At 39.1% G+C, this 18,889-nt stretch overlaps 1 protein-coding gene and 1 non-coding gene across 2 annotated transcripts; one reads left to right on the top strand and one right to left on the bottom strand.

The window, feature by feature from the left end:
* Nucleotides 1-720: 720 nt before the first annotated feature.
* On the bottom strand, nucleotides 721-859 carry LOC126698021 (small nucleolar RNA Z247). The gene has a single exon (XR_007646382.1). It is a non-coding gene; the product is annotated as a small nucleolar RNA Z247 (small nucleolar RNA).
* A 3,507-nt stretch (nucleotides 860-4,366) lies between these two features.
* LOC126696299 (delta(3,5)-Delta(2,4)-dienoyl-CoA isomerase, peroxisomal-like) lies at nucleotides 4,367-18,284 on the top strand. Its single transcript, XM_050393061.1, has 3 exons — nucleotides 4,367-4,778; nucleotides 17,413-17,589; nucleotides 18,115-18,284. The coding sequence occupies exons 1-3, from the start codon at nucleotides 4,367-4,369 to the stop codon at nucleotides 18,282-18,284; spliced, it is 759 nt and encodes a 252-aa protein (XP_050249018.1).
* Nucleotides 18,285-18,889: the final 605 nt, after the last annotated feature.

Raw genomic sequence — 18,889 nt, 5'->3', positions numbered from 1 at the left:
AAGGCAATTTATTGAAAGCAGAAGGAAAAAGGTACAATTCATTCCTACTCAGCCCGCGCAGCAAAACTCTCCCTGTTGGTCGATCCTTCACAAGAAAATAAGAAGGGTGAAACTCAATAAAAGTATTGGTGTCAGATGTGAATTTGTGAACAGAAATTAAATTTTTGGTAATGTGAGGAACATGGAGTACATTATGTAAAAGAAAGGAAGAGGAAGGAGTGGATAATTTAGTAGATCCAATGTGTTTAACATTCAAACCAATACCGTTACCAATGCGAATCTGATCAGGACCATGATACTCCTCTGCCTTCACATTCAAATTTGCAAAATCAGAAGTGAGATGATGAGTTGCACCAGAATTGCGGTACCAGTTAAGATCGGGTGAAGCCTGTGGAGCGGCGAGCAGAGCATGCATGTTGTTGGTAGTGTCAGTGGAGAAGGAATTATCAAACCTGTGGTAGCACTTCAAGGCTGTGTGTCCTGGCTTGTGGCAAACTTGGCAAATAAGATGATTTTGGGGGGAAGAAGAATGACCACGCCCTCGTCCTCGAAAATTCTTTTGATACTTGGATGATGAGTCACGGCCTGCTGAAGGAGAGAAGCCACGGCCTGCTGAAGGGGAGGAGCCCCCACCATGACCTCCACGTGAAGGTCCTCGTCCCGCAAAATTAGCCCCTGCAATGGAGAGGTCCACGATTGGTTGTTGATGCTTAAGCCGCAATTCATGGCCTAACAGATGCCCATATAGTTCATCAATTGATAGAGGGTTAACCTTTGTGGTCACAGATGTGACAAATGAATCATATTCAGATCCTAAACCATCCAGGAGAAATGAGATAATTTCAAAAGCATTCAAGGCATGAGCAGTAGCAGCAAGTGTATCAACCAGTGTTGTAAACTGGTGAAAATAATCAGCAATTAAGGAATTGTCTTTCTTTAAAGTGGCGAGCTGATAGTGGATTTGCATTGTTCAAGCCTTTGACTAAGAGGTAAACATTCTCTCTAAGGCTTGCCACACATCCCTTGATGTGTTGAATTTGACGACATGAGCCAAAATACGCTCAGATAAGGAGGATATTATGGCACTGAGAATCATCTGGTCTTGGAAGTACTAGTGATTGAAATCTAGATTTTGGATGACTTGGATGTCTCCATTGGTTTTAACAGTAAGAGATTGAGGTGGAGCAAGATTGCTTCCATCAAGATAGCCAAACAAATGTTGCCCCTTAAGATAAGGAACAATCTGAGCTTTCCAGAGTAGGTAGTTGTCACGGGTAAGTTTGATGGTGATGAGATGATGGATGGTAGTAAGGGAAGTGGGAGAAGAAGAAGTGGTAGTGTTGACAACTAAAGTTGATGAAGACGAGGAAGCCATTGTTAAAAAAAAAAAAAAAGGACGTATGTCACAATGGCTCTGATACCATGTAAAATAAGATATACAAAATATTTCCAAGCCTTACCTTTACACGGTTTAGGCTATTTCATTTATATGAGAGTTTGTTGCAGATACAAATTGTGAGTACTATTCAGCTATACAATCCGGATATACCTCTAGCTTATCACTTAGATACAAAATTCAAAAATGATTCTATCTTATCCTAATCTTTATCTCATCACAAGCCTAAACCTATCTGATCATATCTTATTCAAATATGATTCAAATATACAAAATCACATACTGATCAGTTGCTATCCTCGGCAACTACAGCTGTATCCTTAACAGACAATAGCAGTTGCACTCTTCTTCCTCTCCTCATTACAGACTTCATTCCTGTTATTCCATAGAGCCCAAGCCACAATCACCACCATTTGGACCACCTCTGAACTTCTTTGCTTGATCATTATCACATTCCACAGAATGTCAAGAAAATTATGGAACCTTAAGTTACAATTGGTATCAAGTAACTTAGAATTGAACCGCACTTCTCTTGCTGTGGACAAGACCAAAACCTATGCCTCGAGGGTTCAACCTCTTCTTTGCATTCCTTGCAAATACCATCTTCAATTACATGTCGCTGAGTAAGGATCTCTTTTGTTGGTAAAATATCTCTACAAGCTTTCCAAGCAAAATGATGCACTTTATAAGGGATATGAAGCTTCCAAAGAATCTTCCAAATCCTTCTCATGCTTCCATTCTAACTGTTGGAGCTGGAGCCACCTTGCACAGACCTATTCATAGCAATTTCGTAGGTGCTCCTCATAGTAAAAACACCATTACTCATATCTGTCCAAATATGTTTGTCATCTAGGAGACTAGAGTTGAGAGACATGCCTCTAATTACATCATCTTTATAAGGAAGGAAAGTTTGTTTCACCAAATTCGAATAACATTCAGCAATGGCATGATCAATCAGATCGCACACTCTAGCATCCATATTAAGGCCGTGCTGAGGGGAGACAATCTTATAGGTGGTAGGAGTTGGAAGTCATTTATCATGCCACACTTTATTTATTTATTTATTTTTTGCCCATTACCAACTTGCCATTGCACTCCTTGTTGCACTATGTGTTGAGCTGTCATAATACCACGCCAAGCATAAGGAATACTCCCCATGGAAGCATGTACAAAATCATAATCAAGGAATTAATAGGCCATAAAAAAAAATCTTAGAAACTAAAGAATCAAGATTAGTTTGTAAGCGCCACCCTTTTTTGCTAACAAAGCTAAATTAAAATCATTTAATTGTTTAAAAACCATCCCCCCACAAGCTTTTGGAATACACAACTTATCCGAACTAAGCTAGGCCATCTTCCTCTCCTCATGCCTTTGATCCCACCAGAAATTCCTTATCAAACTAGTCATTTTATTACAATAACTACCTGAAATTTCAAAGTAGCTTTTTGTTTAAGTCGGAACAGCCAAAGCTGCAGCTTTAATAATAATTTCTTTACCCGCTTTTGAGAGTAATTTCTCTTTCCAACCAGCCAATTTCCTTGCAAGCTTCTCCTTCAAATCACTAAAAGTATTGCACTTAGAACGACCAACCAAAGAAGGTAGACCAAGATACTTTTCATATTGTCTAATAACTTGTGTACCAAACCTTTGCTAAACCTCCTTTTGAACTTCCACCATGGTGTTTCTACTAAAGTAAATAAAAAATTTTGTACTATTTAATTGTTGACCCAAAACTTTTTCATACACCTTCAAAATATTTTGTAAAGACTCACACTCCTCAATAGAAGCTCAACAAAATATCAAACTATCATTTGCAAAAAATAAGTGGGACAAACTAGGACCATGACGACAAACTTTAACACCCTTAATAACCCCATTTGATGCAACTTTCTTAATTAAAGTACATAAACCCTCTACACAAACTAAGAACAAATAAGGGAAAAGAGGATCCCCTTGGAGAAGACCCTTAGAAGGGGTAATACATCCATGGGGTTGCTCATTTATTCGAACAAAGAATGTAACAGAAGAAATGCATTGCATTATCAAATTCCTCCATCTTTTATGAAAACCCAATTTTTCTATAATTTTTTTTTTCAAATAAATCCACTACACTCTATCATATGCTTTGTTCATATCAAGTTTTAAAGCCATCTCCTCCCGTTTTCCCCACTATTTTGTTTTTTACTAATATAATGCATTGTTTTGAAAGCAACCAAAATATTATTAGTCATTAGCCTTCCATGCACAAAGGCACTCTAGGTATCACTGATAATAAAGGGGAGAACTTTTTTAAGTCTATTTGCTAGAGTTTTAGAAGCCAACTTATAAACAACATTACAAAGACTAATTGCTCAATACTCAAAAACTTTCCTAGGATGAGTAACCTTTGGAATTAAAACAATATGAGTTTCATTAAACTTGGGAGGAACAACACCCTGATTAAGGAAGTCTAATACCGTTTTTGTGATAATTTTTGGCAAGAAATGTTGATAAAACAGTGATGGCACACCATCTGGATCCAGGATCTTTAAGGGATTCATTTGTTTCAAAGCTTTAAAAACTTAACCTGCATGAAATTCCCTGATAAGTTTTCTATTCATCTCAACTAGGGGTGGCAAATGGGTGATTGGGTGGGTTTGGGGTGGGCATAATTGGTTTGGGTGTATAAAACTCATTTACTCATTAAAACTCATTTAACTAATTGCTTCTAACCCAAATCCAACCCACCCAATTACCCAATAATCAAAATTACCAAAATGCCACTAAAAGTGAAAATGACCAAAGTACTCTAAAATCTTCAAAAATAATAATTTAATTTTCCCATTTTTTTTTTTGATAAAATTTTTTAACCAATTTTAAACTAGTAACTTTTTTCCAAAACTATTTTTCGTTTATCTACTCCAATTTTCCATCACTTTCCTTCATTTTCCTCTCCAACCTTCCAAACAGAGAATAAGCCAATAAACATCAATGGAGAAATTCAAAACCCTAGAAATCTTGCAGAAAACTCCAAACTCCTGCATCTTCCACCTCTACCTGAACCGTCCATCTCATTGCAATGCACTTTCACATGACTTCTTCTCCGAATTCCCCAAAGCCCTTGCCTTTCTCAACCAAAACCCTGACGTCAATGTCGTAATCCTCTCCGGCATTGGAAACCACTTTTGTGCTAGGATCAACCTAGGAACCGTTGGCTCAATCTCTGAAAATTCCGACTCCAATGACCGCGAACATGGCAGAGAGAAGCTCTGGAGACATATCAAGTACCTCCAGGACGCGGTCACCGCGATCAAGCTGTGCCGGAAGCCGATGATTGTTAGTATCCAAGGGGTGTGCATTGGTGGTGGAATTGATATCGCAACCACCTATGGGGAAGGGCTAGGTTGAATTTGGGTGTATTGTTTTTGGATTAAATGGATTTTTAGTTAAAACCCAATAATTATTAGGTTTAATTGGGTTGATGCCCATTTAATCCAACTAATAATTGGGTGGGTTTGGGTGGGCAAATGGGTTTGGGCTTACTTTGCCACCCCTAATCTCAACCAAAACTTTTGGCGGAATAGCATCCAACAATTCTTGGAAATCCGTGGGATTTGAAGAAGTAAAAAGATCAGAGTAATAATTCAATTCAATATGCTCCACTTTCTTAGCATCCTCCTACCATACATCTTCCTCATCAAAAAGGCCTTCAATTTTATTTCTATGATAACGACTTGAAGCTTTTGAATGAAAAAACTTAGTGTTGCAGTCACCTTCCTTAAGATAAGTATTTCTAGACCGTTGCTTCCACATAGCCTCTTCCTTATCCAACCAGCTATTTAATTACTTTCGAATCACACGTGATTCTTCAATAATGTGTGGGGACGTAGGTTGCTCTTCCAAGCATTGTAGGTTGTAGCTAATGTTGCAAATTATCAATCTTCTTTCCCACATGTCCAAAGGCAGATTTATTCCAACTATCCAACTGAGATTGACAAACATCCATATACCTTAGAAAAGGAAAATCAAAATTAGCAAGTAAATCCTCATCCCACGTTGCATTAACTACTGTTATTCAAATTAGTTTGGAGAGAAACTCTTTAAACTTATCATATCTCTTTTTCGGGTGTGAATTTTGAAAATCTAACTGTTGAGTTTCATGTTCCTTATGTTCTTAACATGCATATTAAATTTCGTTCAAATGGGATGTTATTTATTGTTCAATCAAAAAACTTATTTTTTATACACAATATTAAATCACAATAAACTTGAAATTTTAACATTTGTTTGATGTCATAGCAATTGATTTTTTATCTTCTTAAAATTTAAAATTTTGCATGCATGAAGGATATAATAACATGCAATTTAACAGTTAAGAGTTTCAAAATTTACACTCAATATAAAAATATATGATAAGTTTGGAGAGAAACATTGTTGGGTTAAACTTCATAATGAAATGGTTCAGTTTGTTTGAAAATTGGGTTGGACCAAAATAAATGGGGCTGGATTAATAGGTTTGGGCATTGGTTGAAATGGGTATCTGTTAGTAGTGTTTTTGGCAACATTGAGGTCGGCGGAAATAAGATTTGTTCTATTTTAGATGGGTAGCGTGGCATATTGGGTTTTGCCATGGGCCGTGTTCCGTGGGTCTTTCTATTGGTCCGCCAGTTGAACTATGTTCTTAAATATTATTCTGTTTTTGAGAACAACTTGCTAATCCGATAACATATAGGAGAAGGGAGTAGGAGTAGGACTCATCCTACTACAAATACAAACCCTGTAGCTGTTTTCGTGGCAACACTTTCTCTTGTTTTCTTCTCAGAAAAAGGAGAAGAAATTTTGTTGATTCTGCAAAAGGAGGAAGAGAAGACACAGTGATACCACTTCTTCGCACTATATAGGCCATAACACAATCTCAAATTCTGAGACGTAGAGAAACATAAAAATGTCAAACTATCTCCCGGAAGACGTGATTATTGAAATTCTTTTACAATTACCTGCAAAGTCAGTTCTAAAGTTCAGGTGTGTGTGCAAGACATGGTGGTCTACGATATCAAGCCGTCACTTCGTAACCCGCTACCTGGCTCACAGCAACCAACACCGACCATCTTACCTTCTCTTTCGTCATTACGATCATAAGGAACGTTTTACACTGTACCCTTCTGATGATCCATTCCCTTGTAGCAACCCAGCCATACATCCTCCTCTTCTTTTAAAAGGGGGATGAAATACAAGAGAAAAGAAATTTCTTTGAATACCCTTCAAATTTCACCGAATTGCATTGCCCATACAAGCACAAATACACCTTTCCCTCATACTTCAACATTGTCGGTTCAGTTAATGGATTGATTTGGCTCGCCAATAATTATACCGTTGATGGTGCCTATCATCTCTGGAACCCTTCTATTAACAGATTAGTCTTACTTCCGTATCCAAACATTAGGAAAAAGTCTCATGGTCAATATACGTTTTCTCTTGGGTTTGGATATCACGCTCCAACTACTGATTACAAATTGGTCAAATTTGTGTACTTCGATGATTTTGTTCCACCTGTGGTTGAAATCTATACCCTTCACACTGGCGTGTGGCGCTTTGTTATCGGCCCTGACCCTTAATACATTGTTGGGAATACATCAGTATTTGTGAATGGGGCACTCCACTGGTTAGCCCGCACCCCAGACAAGTCAATGTTTTTTCAAAATTTGATTTTGTCATTTGATTTGGGGGATGGGGTATTTCATGAAGTTCTTCTACCTAAGATTTTAGAGGAAAGCTGTCCAAGAAAGAAATTGGCTATTGCAGCACTTGATGGATTACTTGCCATACACGGAGGCCAATTAGAGTATACTAGTGATCGTGAATGGGTGGTGAGAGTATTCTGTGTGAGTGATGAAAGAGCATGGTGTTGTGGAATCTTGGACTAAACTATATACTATTGATATTGGTGAAAGATTCGGTGAAAGATTTAGAAGGGTGTTAGGTTTTTTAAAAAGTGGTGACGTTATAGTGGCTACGCGTGAGTCTTGGGGAGACTTGCTTTTGTACGAACCAATTAGTCAAAGAACTTGGGAACTTTACCTTTATGGCTTTCAGAATCTTGCTAGTTAGATAAGGAGAATGTTTTCCAGCGCCAGCACCAGCACCAGCACCAGCACCAAGCGGTGCTGGTTAAGGGCAGAAAAAAAACAAAAAATGTTTGTCTGAAAAAGTAAAAAATATCTTAAAATAGTACCTATAAACTGAAAAAATAACATAAATTAATAAAAAAAGATACAATTTTTTTCAGAAAAATGTGTGTCTAATGAGCACCATGCGGTGCTTGTTAACACAACCCTTTAAATAATTATGTAGAAAGCTTGGAACTATTGGATGCAATAGATAGTGCAGAAAGCCTGGAACTATGGGATGCAACAGATAGAGTTTAACAACAAGGACAATGAGGAAGGCAAGGTATACTATACCAATTTACCTTAGTTGTCTTGGCATTGACCCAAGTTTCAGTGTTGGAAGAAAGATAAACATTTGCTTTATTGAAGTTTTTTTTTTTTTTTTTTTTTGAGGGGGAATTTTCAAAAATTAAAAAAATAAAAACTAACCACAAAAAATTGTTAAATTGTTAAAGAGTATAAATTTTCTCTATTTTTTGAAGAATTAAAAACGAACAGTAGGTGTAACAAATCCAAGAAGAAATATGTTCTGCAACATGGGACCAAAAACTTCCACTTGCTTTTTTCATTTCCTTCACTATAACACTCACAGATTGCGTGAAAAGAAATTAACCTCCACTTGTATTTTCTAAAAAAAGAGTCAAAAGACCAACAAATATGAGACATAGAAATAGAAAAATACCAAAAAAATAATAATATAAGTAATTAAATTACATAATTGAGCAAAGAAACCAATGGCTGATACTTGATATACCAAGTAAGAGGAGAGAAGTATAATTAACATCATAATATTTTATTTTTTTTAAATGGCCATATATGTCAACTCATATAACGTTAACGTATGATGGTGCATGCACTATTGACAGTTTTTTATGATGTTCTTAAAAGAGTAGGAGAAAAAAAAAAAAAAATTAGACACTTGGTCATTCTTGTTTTCTTTTATTATTCGTTTTTGAAGTTATTATCTTTGTGATCATTTAACAATATCAAAAAGCGCTTGATCAACTAAGGTCATTTTAACGGAAATTGAAAATTATATAATAATTGTGGAGAACTACATATCATAGTTGTCAGTATCATACGATTTGTATTATGTGTAAAAAGTTTCGTATTATATTGACATATCGTAAGTGCTAATGAATCATACGATATAATATACGTATTATATGAATCGTACGTATTGTATAGTACGATTGTACGATATATAAAAAAATGCTTTAAAATTAGATTTTTGTTAAAATTTGTATTTTTATATCAACCTAACAAGTTGTTAGACTTATTTTTAACACAAAATTATTAGGTTACTTAATTTAGCGTACTAAAATAATATATTTATAAGTTTTTTTTTTCCTCTCTTTTTCCTACAAAATTTGAACTGTGCACAGTATATACTTATACTTCACTTTAATATTTACAAATTTTTTTTAATACTATGACTAAGATATTAATTGATAATATGATTATTTTTATTTTTGTCATTATTGTTATAAGTTCAAGAAACTAGAATGCTTTTTATCCAAAAAGAAAAAGAAAAAGAAATAGAATGCCAAGAAAAAATATATATTTTTAAAATTAATATTAAAATAAAAAGAACAAGAAAATATAGTAAATGTTAGTCACGATGAAGAAAATTTTAATGAAGAAATAAGTTTGCAAGATGATAAACATGATGATAGCATTGACTTAGATGAGGTTGATTAGATAATATGATGAAAATAAAATATTATTTTGGGTCATTTGTAATATATTATGACTTTTAAATTTAAGCAATTTGAATTTGTATATTATAAAAACATGTTAGTTTAATTTATTTAATTAGCTTGTTAAATATTCTTACATAAGTGATGTGGGGCCCAATAATTTATGGGTAAGGTCCACTTACTCGTGGGAAGTCCAAAGGCCCAAGCCAAAGAAGACTATGGCCCAAGCTCAATAACATAAAGCCCAAATGGCCCGGAGATGTTGCCGAGGACAATTCAGTCCTCGGCAGACTCGAAATTCCACCGAGAAGAGGGGCAAAAACGGTATAGGACCAGACTGGAAAGGAGACCTAAAATATCTCGGGAAAGCTGCCCTCATTACCCTTCCCAGATAAGACTCTGCATCCAGCAAAGCCGGATTCTTCAGCTTTATCAACCACCCCCAGTAATTCTGGGATTAGACTGACGGGACAAATATCAGTCTTGGAAAGGTTGACCCTACACGTGGACGATGGATAGCGAGCGTCAGTGAGTATAAAAGAGAAAGTAAGTAATCTGGATAAGGGGGGCTGGGGACAATGGACAAAAAACCAAGGACTCCCATCCTACCTCGAGGAGAAAAACTCCAGGGGTAAGAACCGCTTAATGATGAATGCACACCACAGAAAGAAAAACCACCGCCGGATAACCGGAGGAAGACCTTAACGATCCTCGGACCAAGTTCGAGGAGTCCAACCCCTCAGGATGTGATGCTATAGGGCTTAAATGTTCAAATCCAACTCCTTTTTTCTACATGAATTCCTCTAAAAACAGGATCGGACCATCGCCCCGTGATCAAAGACAAGCCTTTCAAGCCCACTCTCTACAAATCATATTGTGAGGGATCTTTCATGTACGAGCCCAACGTCATTATTGGGCCGTTAAAGAAATCGTGTCCCTACAATTGGCGTCGTCTGTGGGGAGGCTTGCGTGTTGGCGCGGCTGGCGGTGGAGTCAGGTCTATATCAAGCAGAGATCTGCGAAGTTTCCTCTATCTCCGGCAACATGCAGTTATTGCTTCGACATAAACTTCTGCTAGGGGCTACGCCCTGCAGTGCAAATGGCGTGGGCAACTCTAGGGGCTTCTGGTCTCAAGCCAACTCTCCCCGCCCTGGTCTAGGGGCTAACCTCTGAAAAATAAATAAATACAGAGAAAAAACTACTTAAAATTACAAGTTTTGGACAGAACCAAAGCCTTGCATTGTCCTCGGACTCAAGCCTATGGGGAAACCAAGTACTCAAAAGAAAAAAGCAAAAGTTTTGGACAGAACCAAAGCCTTGCATGGTCCTCGGACTCAAGCCTATGGGGAAACCAAGTGCTCAAAAGAAAAAAGCAAAAGTTTTGGACAGAACCAAGGCCTTGCATGGTCCTCGGACTCAAGCCTATGGGGAAACCAAGTACTCAAAAGAAAAAAGCAAAAGTTTTGGACAGAACCAAGGCCTTGCATGGTCCTCGGACTCAAGCCTATAGGGAAACCAAGTACTCAAAAGTTTTGGACAGAACCAAGGCCTTGCATGGTCCTCGGACTCAAGCCTATGGGGAAACCAAGTACTCAAAAGAAAAAAACAAAAGTTTTGGACAGAACCAAGGCCTTGCATGGTCCTCGGACTCAAGCCTATGGGGAAACCAAGTACTCAAAAGAAAAAAGCAAAAGTTTTGAACAGAACCAAGGCCTTGTATGGTCCTTGGATCCAAGTCTCTAGGGAAACCAACTACTTAAAAGGAAAAACTACGTTACGTGGACCTTAGAATCTCCCCGAGGAAAACTCTCCATTAACAACTGGGTTAATTCCCGAATTACATGGATTCTCTAGTTTGCCCTCGGATCCTCAACACCAAAGGGACCAGTATGGAATGGAGCAACATGTCTCCAAAAGCATAATCGAAGTCATTCAATGCTCGGTCACCCCCTCGGATAAATTATTTAGAATTTATCATTCTCGGACGGTATTCTCGCACTTATCACAGAATATTCAATTGTTACCTCGGTTAGTTTCCTAAGTTTAACTTACTATGAATTATCGTCGTAATGCCTGGTAGTGTTGGTAAATTAGAATTAGTTGGATTATGTTTCAAGGTTTCCTGCTCTAAAGTATCATTGAAGAAACACACACATAGAGCACACCCTTTCACAAAATAGTGTTGCAAAAAGAATAGTATTCAAAACAAGTAAATAAATTCCCCTTCTTACTAAAACAAAGAAATAGTACAGCGTACAATGAAAAGCTGGAATCAACTTATGTCAAAACTTACTACATAATTGAAAAGGAAGATACAAGAGAATAAGACAAAGCCGAGGAGGCAGTACAGACGAGAGGTTGGCTTCTAAAGTTAACCACATAATCAAAAGGAAAGATACTAGAGAATAAGATAAAGCCGAGGTGGGGGCACAGAGGATAGGTTGACTACTGCTTCAAGACCTTGTTCTTCCTCAACTCTTTTACATGCCCATAACTCAGGCAGCAAAAGAACCCAGCTTGGGGCCTACACCGTCGAAGAAAAGGTGCAGAGAGAGCCCAGCTTCAGGCTAGCGTAGCTGAAGAAAAGGTGCATGAAACCCAACTTGAGCCTCACACCGCTGAAGGAAAGGTGCAGGGAGCCGGAAGTAGAGGAGCCTTCACCAAAAATTTGCCTGCAGCAAGGCAGAGGCGATGATGGCGGAAAATCTTTCTTCTGACACACCAAAATTCTGGTATGAACAGAACCTGCTTCGGATTTTGACTAAAAGAGGGAGAAATACCTTTTCCCCTCTGTTGAAACGGAATATTCTCTTGAATTTATGCCTCCTCTGCCCGTACCTCACTGATTTGAGTCTCAAAATGACACGGCGCCTCTGTGGTGGAGAGAGTTCCTTCTCCCCAACCCTCGCCTCAAACATGTTATACAAAGGGAGGATAGCACCGGATATGGGAGTTATGATGTGGGAGAAAACTGAAGGATTTGTGCGTAGATAAAGCAACTCTCTCTCTTATTTATTTAAAAAGATAAGGTGGTAGCATTTAATTCACGCAGCGTCCCAAGGAACGCTACAGACAAAATGGCTCTGGCTCAATTTCCAACGCCACCTGCAACCATGAGATTAAAGGAGCCTCGTAAAGGCGCACCTCGAATACTGGGACGTCAAAAAGTACTGCGTGGCTAAAGACTACAGAAATACCTCTTAATTTGTGGGCCTAGTGAATTCGCGGCCCAGGCCCGTTCTGCATGGGGGCCCAGGGACTCTGGCCCACACCGAGGCATAGGCGTTGCCGAGGACAACCTCTTGCTCGGCTCCTCGCGAAATACCTGAGAAAAGGGAGAAACTGAACTCAAAAAAGTTTTGGACAGAACCAAGGCATTGCATGGTCCTCGAACTCAAGCCTATGGGGAAACCAAGTACTCAAAAAGTTTTGGACAGAACCAAGGCATTGCATGGTCCTCGGACTCAAGCCTATGGGGAAACCTAACACTCAAAAAGTTTGGGACAGAACCAAGGCCTTGCATGGTCCTCGGACTCAAGCCTATGGGGAAACCTAACACTCAAAAAGTTTTGGACAGAACCAAGGCCTTGCATGGTCCTCGGACTCAAGCCTATGGGGAAACCTAGCACTCAAAAAATTTTGGACAGAGCCAAGGCGTTGCGAAGTCCTCGGACTCAAGCCTATTGGGACGCCAACTACTCGGATGGGGAAAGTCCTCGACTCAAATACTGTAAAATGTTAAAGCGTTAGGATGATGGTGGGACGCCCCACTATTCAGTAGCCTAAGGGGGCTGTTCATTTTGCGGGTGATATGTCTTCGGATGGTTACTCCCTACACCGCATCGAGCACTCAGTTCTCATCTCGGCTAGTTTTGGGGTAAGTATCATTCGTCACAGGTCGGCATTGTTGTGCCAAACAATTCTATTAAAGTTACACATCTTTTTATTAGCAAGTATTTTGGCCTTAGTTGTCATCGATTCAAATGCTATATTATTATGCCGAGCAGTGCTTGCAAATTTGTAAAAACATAGAAACAAAACATGTGAAGTAAAATAACAACAATTTTTATTAATATGAAAAATTATTACAACGTACAAAGAGGGGCTTAAACAAGCCTATACAAAAAGTGAACTGCTGAAGCAACAATAACCTCCGCAATACAGATAAGTAAACAGTCAGGTGTCTTTTAAACTCGTCTTCAAAGTCTCTCCAATCTCTGCCTCAGTATTGCTCATATTGAGAGAAGAACCTTCTTTAGAAAAAGTTGAAGGAGAAGGAAGAAGAAGATGAAGGAGAAGGAAGAAGAGGATGGAGGAGATGAATGAGGAAGATAGAGGAGATGAATGAGGAAGATGGAGGACATGAGTAAAAGAAGGAGGAGAAGAAGAGGGAAAAGATGAGAAGGAAGAAAGAGAGGCAAAAGGAGGCGCCAGTGAACGAAGAGAGGAAGAAGCAGGGGCACTTAGTCCCTGCCCCAGTCCTGACTCCTAACACACTGGAGCCATATTAGATATGCTCATGAGAGAGCAGGTGGTACTGATGATGTGCTTCCTCAGCTCAGTCACGCCGAAAGTGTGACGTGACGAGTCCCTGCTTCGGATTTTGGTTGAAAGGAAGGCGAGACAAATCTTGAGTCTCCGCCATCCTTGCCCTGACCAAACCATTTCGAGCTTCGTTAGAACCTGGTGTTTCTGGGAGGGGAATGATTTTTTCATTGCTTATTACTACGGTGAATGTATTTCAGGTTAAAGTATAACTGGAGAGTAAAAGTAAACTCAGGAAGGAATCTGAGGGTTTCAAATTTTGGTGGGGTTAAAGGGATTTATCTGTGGGAGAAACAACTCTTGTTTCTTCTCTTTATATAGGGGACGAAGAGGAGAGTACTTAATGTGTTCAGATCTCCAAGGAAATCTGCAAACATGAATACGCCCGTTTCATTCCCCCGCGCCATCAAAAATCGTTGAATCTGGGAAGTCTTGTAAAGGGAAGATATTAAAGACGCGCTTCAGATAACCAAACGACATAAACGCATCATGCGCAAATTAAGGGGAACGTCTTGTAGACCGGTACATTCCCTAGGCAGGTGAAGAGTCGCCAGTGTCAGTCAAGGGCTGAATTAAATGAGCCATAATAAAGGCTCGGTATTACCAAAACCCCCTTCTCCAACTAGGAAGTCGGACAGCAGGGTTTTGAGGGGCTATTGTGGGGCCCAATAATTTATGGGTCAGGTCCACTTGCTCGTGGGAAGTCCAAAGGCCCAAGCCAAAGAAGACTACGGCCCAAGCTCAATAACATAAAGCCCAAATGGCCCGGAGATGTTGCCGAGGACAATTCAGTCCTCGGCAGACTCGAAATTCCACCGAGAAGAGGGGCAAAAACGGTATAGGACCAGACTGGAAAGGAGACCTAAAATATCTCGGGAAAGCTGCCCTCATTACCCTTCCCAGATAAGACTCTGCATCCAGCAGAGCCGGATTCTTCAGCTTTATCAACCACCCCCAGTAATTCTGGGATTAGACTGACGGGACAAATATCAGTCTTGGAAAGGTTGACCCTACATGTGGACGATGGATAGCGAGCGTCAGCGAGTATAAAAGAGAAAGTAGGTAATCTGGATAAGGGGGGCTGGGGACAATGGACAAAAAACCAAGGACTCCCATCCTACCTCGAGGAGAAAAACTCCAGGGGTAAGAACCCCTTAACGATGTATGCACACCACAGAAAGAAAAACCACCGCCGGATAACCGGAGGAAGACCTTAACGATCCTCGGACCAAGTTCGAGGAGTCCAACCCCTCAGGATGTGATGCTATAGGGCTTAAATGTTCAAATCCAACTCCTTTTTTCTACATGAATTCCTCTAAAAACAGGATCGGACCATCGCCCCGTGATCAAAGACAAGCCTTTCAAGCCCACTCTCTACAAATCATATTGTGAGGGATCTTTCATGTATGAGCCCAACGTCATTATTGAGCCGTTAAAGAAATCGTGTCCCTACAAGTGATGAATAAATTACTCGTTAGTTAAATATATTCAAAATTTATAATGAATATATCATTTATATATATATATATATATATATTTATATCTATAATTTTTTTATTATAAATTTTATTAAGTGTTTGTTTATCTTATGATATATGATATGGAAAAATAAAAAATCGATTTATGATACAATTCACATTTTGACCATTATACACATGTATTTTGTAGGTATAGCTTCTTTCAATAATCATAAAACTCAAGTTATGAAGAAACCACCAAGTTGTGGGTAAGATTTTCACCTTATAAACGAATTGCCCAACATTCAATGACAAACTCATCCCACATGTCGACCAAGTCAACCTTCGATTGATGTTGTCCAAAGCCAATTGTCCAACCATATGGACGACCAGACAACAATAAAAGTGCCACTTAGAATCAAAAGAGTCTTCCAACCCCATGGATTACCGCAGTGCCCTCCATCTAAGAATGGAAACTCTCCATGTAGTGTAGTCCAACAAGTGTCACCATTTCCCCGGCCAAGAGAGACTGGTAGGAATGACCCCTCTACTTAATGGCTAATTATTGAGGACTATTGTTCTTCTGGCAAGTAACCTCCTCGTCTGACACAAATAAGAGTCGTCCAACATGATCCTTGAGCCACCGAACATTGATCATAGGTGACGCAAACTGCAGGTCATCCAGCTTCTCTAGTCACCCGTCCAACCCTCCGGACAACAATAGCTCCAACAGGAGCACACTTATGTGAACCTGATGAAGCCAAATTCATTAGTTGATAGGTTTGTCCATATGGAGTATGAACAAATTAATATGTATTCCTACACAAGATCAAAAATGGTGTTCTCTCGTAAAGGTCATCGGCATGGTGCCTGCTAATGAGCCTCCGGTGACAAAATCAAGTGTTTGGGAGAGGGAATAATAAGGACCAATAGTGTTTATCTTATATATGTGTGTATCTTTGCTTGTAGTTTATATAGTCCCTTACTTTTCTAGTCGTTGGAGGCCTTCAGTGGAGGCCTGAATCACCTTTGTAACACCCCTAGTGGTTTTAATGAGATGCTTTAAGAATTCGTCCAACGGTCGGGTTTACGCGTTGGTCCATTTATAACGATAGACCCATTAAATGTGCTTTAATGGCTCATGGGTTGTCCAATATCCTCTTTGGATGATGGGAATTTCCTAGCTCATCATTTGTCCCCTATTCCGTGATCGTCATTAGATGTAATGACGATCCAGGGAATATGAAAGGTCACCCCGTGTCAGACGTGGCTTTTGAGATTTAGTTTCTTTTGCATTTAATGCGATGTGATGGCATTGCATGTGTCGTGGCCACGTGTCCCATGGTGATTGGTTGGGCATGGCGCTTTCCTTGACGAAACCCTTGGGTTTCCTAAGCTATGATTTTTTGGTGCTCCCTTTCAAATATTTTCTCTTTTCTTATTCTTCTTCTCTTCATTCCCTCTATTTCTTCTCCATTTTCTGCAATTTTTCTTCCTCCAAGCTTGACTTTTCCTTAGCTTTTCTTCTCAGGTATAGTTTTGTCTTCCCTTATTTGAATTTCACTTTTTTTTTTAATACGTTAATGGTTGACTATTCTGAGGTTAGGCAACTTTCTCCTTTTGTTTCTTTTTTCTTTGCTCATTTAGGGGCTTTTCTTAAGTCTTCAGGTGGTCATTGCCCCCAAGTTAGGTCAACTGAACATAGCTCCCGAGCAGCTTTTGCTGAACTCATGGCGGATTGTCATTAGTTGCATGGAAATGTGGATGATTGTCAGTGACGGGGACATGATCAGGGTGGACAAGTTCATGCACCTATATTGTTTGAAAGAGTCAAAAGAATTTGGGTACTACAAACTTGTACCTTAGGATAGGAAAGCTAGGCTTGTCATTGATCTCCCTTCATCATTCCATTATTGGAAGTCTAGATACTTCTTTGTTTCTAGTGACGGTTGGGAGACTCTATCGGACGACCTTTGGGGTAATGTTCCTAGGTTGTTACATAGATGGGAGACCCCAAAAATTGGTGCATTGTTGTTGTTGTTGTTGTTGTTGTTTTTTTTTTTTTTTTTTTTTTTTTTTTTTTTTTTTTTAAATAAGAAATCTTTTAATGATTTTTTAATTTGTCGTCCAAATATGGTTCTAACTTTTGTGCTTTTGTTCTCTCTTAGTTAAAGTTCGTCACAAGTTGAAGAGTAGGAATAAGGATCAAGTTAAGGCAGCTTCTGATTATGCAAGGACTATTGACGACTTTGACAACCTTATTGATTCTCAGACCTTATATCACCATTTCTTGTGTCTTGAGCCTTCCACTTTCGTTTTACGAGCCATAGAGAAAAAAGAGAAAAGTAAGCCCTGCAAAGAAAATTTTTATGCTCGTGTGTAGTTTTTCGTGCTAACTCTTATTTATATTGTTGCTTCAGAGATGATGACCAGATTTAACCAGGAGATGTAAGCACAAATGAAGGCCAAGAAGAACGAGCCTTTATCTAGTATTGGCTAGAAGAGGCTGAGGGTGGCTGAGAAGGAGGTCGTTGAAACAACTTCATTTGTACCAGTCCCTTAAGATCCCAAGGTTGCTTCCCCTACCGTTTCTCTCGAAGAACTCACTTCTTGTCCAAAGAGGACTCGAGGTAGATAAAGACAAAAGTAAGGCTGATGCTAGCATCTGGGAAGAGGTAGCAATTGCCTTGGAAAGGGTAATGTTATTACCTCTGACGACCTAAAGGGTTTCTCTGAAGTCACTTTTCATGAATTGGTGAATCGTGACATCTATAAGCTCGTTCAAGTATTCTTCGTCCATATATATACTTGTATAAGCATGTACACATGTTTCTTCTTTTTCATAAACCGCTTTCCCATTTCTTGTCAAGTGTTGGGGGAAATGATTCACATCACCATCGAGTACCTCACCAACAAGGAAAGAGTCGTCATGGCCAATTTTGAGGTTGAGGTGCTCGAAGCTAAAATTTCCAAGCTGAGGAAGGATCTTATAACAGCTATGGACAATGTGAATAAGAAGAAAGAGCAAGTCAGGCCTTAAAAGACGAGCTACAGGTGGAGAAGTTGTTGACGGTGTAGAAAGATGAGCAACTCCAAGCTACCAACCAAAAGATCAACTCAGCAAGAGACAAGGATGTGCAAGCTTTCAAGCTTACTAATGAGTACAAAATCATTCTGTTTATCTAGTACTTTAAAGGCTTTGAACTCCTAAGAAGGTACTTGACGAAGCACAACCTTGGAGTTAACTAGGAAGGCTTTGATTTCAAGGCAGTGGACAAAGAGATGGAAACTAATAAGGCTGCTGAGGCCTCTACTATTGAAGGTAATGTGCCTGAGGCTATGGTCGTTGCCCTAGAGCCCATTGTGGGAGATGATGCCCCTGCTACATGACACTTTACCCTTTTTTTTTGTGCCCTACTTGTTTTTTAGGCTTTTAATTTTAGACATTTGCTCTGCCTTTAGGCATTCATTTTGAACAATATTTCTTTATATGCTGACGTTAATTTCTCTTTTATTCCTCTACTTGTTTGTTCATCATATGTGTTTCAACGATGTTAGTTGCTTTGCTTTGTGCTTTATGTGCGTTTAATTTTTGTTCTTTTGTGTTGTGTGAACGCTGTTTGCAGGATTTTTTTTTTCAATTTT

This window comes from Quercus robur, chromosome 8 (assembly GCF_932294415.1).
Source record: "Quercus robur chromosome 8, dhQueRobu3.1, whole genome shotgun sequence".
Lineage (NCBI taxonomy): Eukaryota > Viridiplantae > Streptophyta > Magnoliopsida > Fagales > Fagaceae > Quercus > Quercus robur.
This window is presented reverse-complemented; position numbering and strand designations above follow the sequence as displayed.

Bases quoted from the DNA above. Each gene is read 5' to 3' on its own strand.
- LOC126696299 (XM_050393061.1), top strand. From the start codon at position 4,367: ATGGAGAAATTCAAAACCCTAGAAATCTTGCAGAAAACTCCAAACTCC. The intron at 4,779-17,412 runs GTTGAATTTGGG...GTTCTCTCTTAG, and splicing joins CACCTATGGGGAAGGGCTAG to TTAAAGTTCGTCACAAGTTG. The intron at 17,590-18,114 runs GTAAGCCCTGCA...TTTCTTGTCAAG, and splicing joins CATAGAGAAAAAAGAGAAAA to TGTTGGGGGAAATGATTCAC.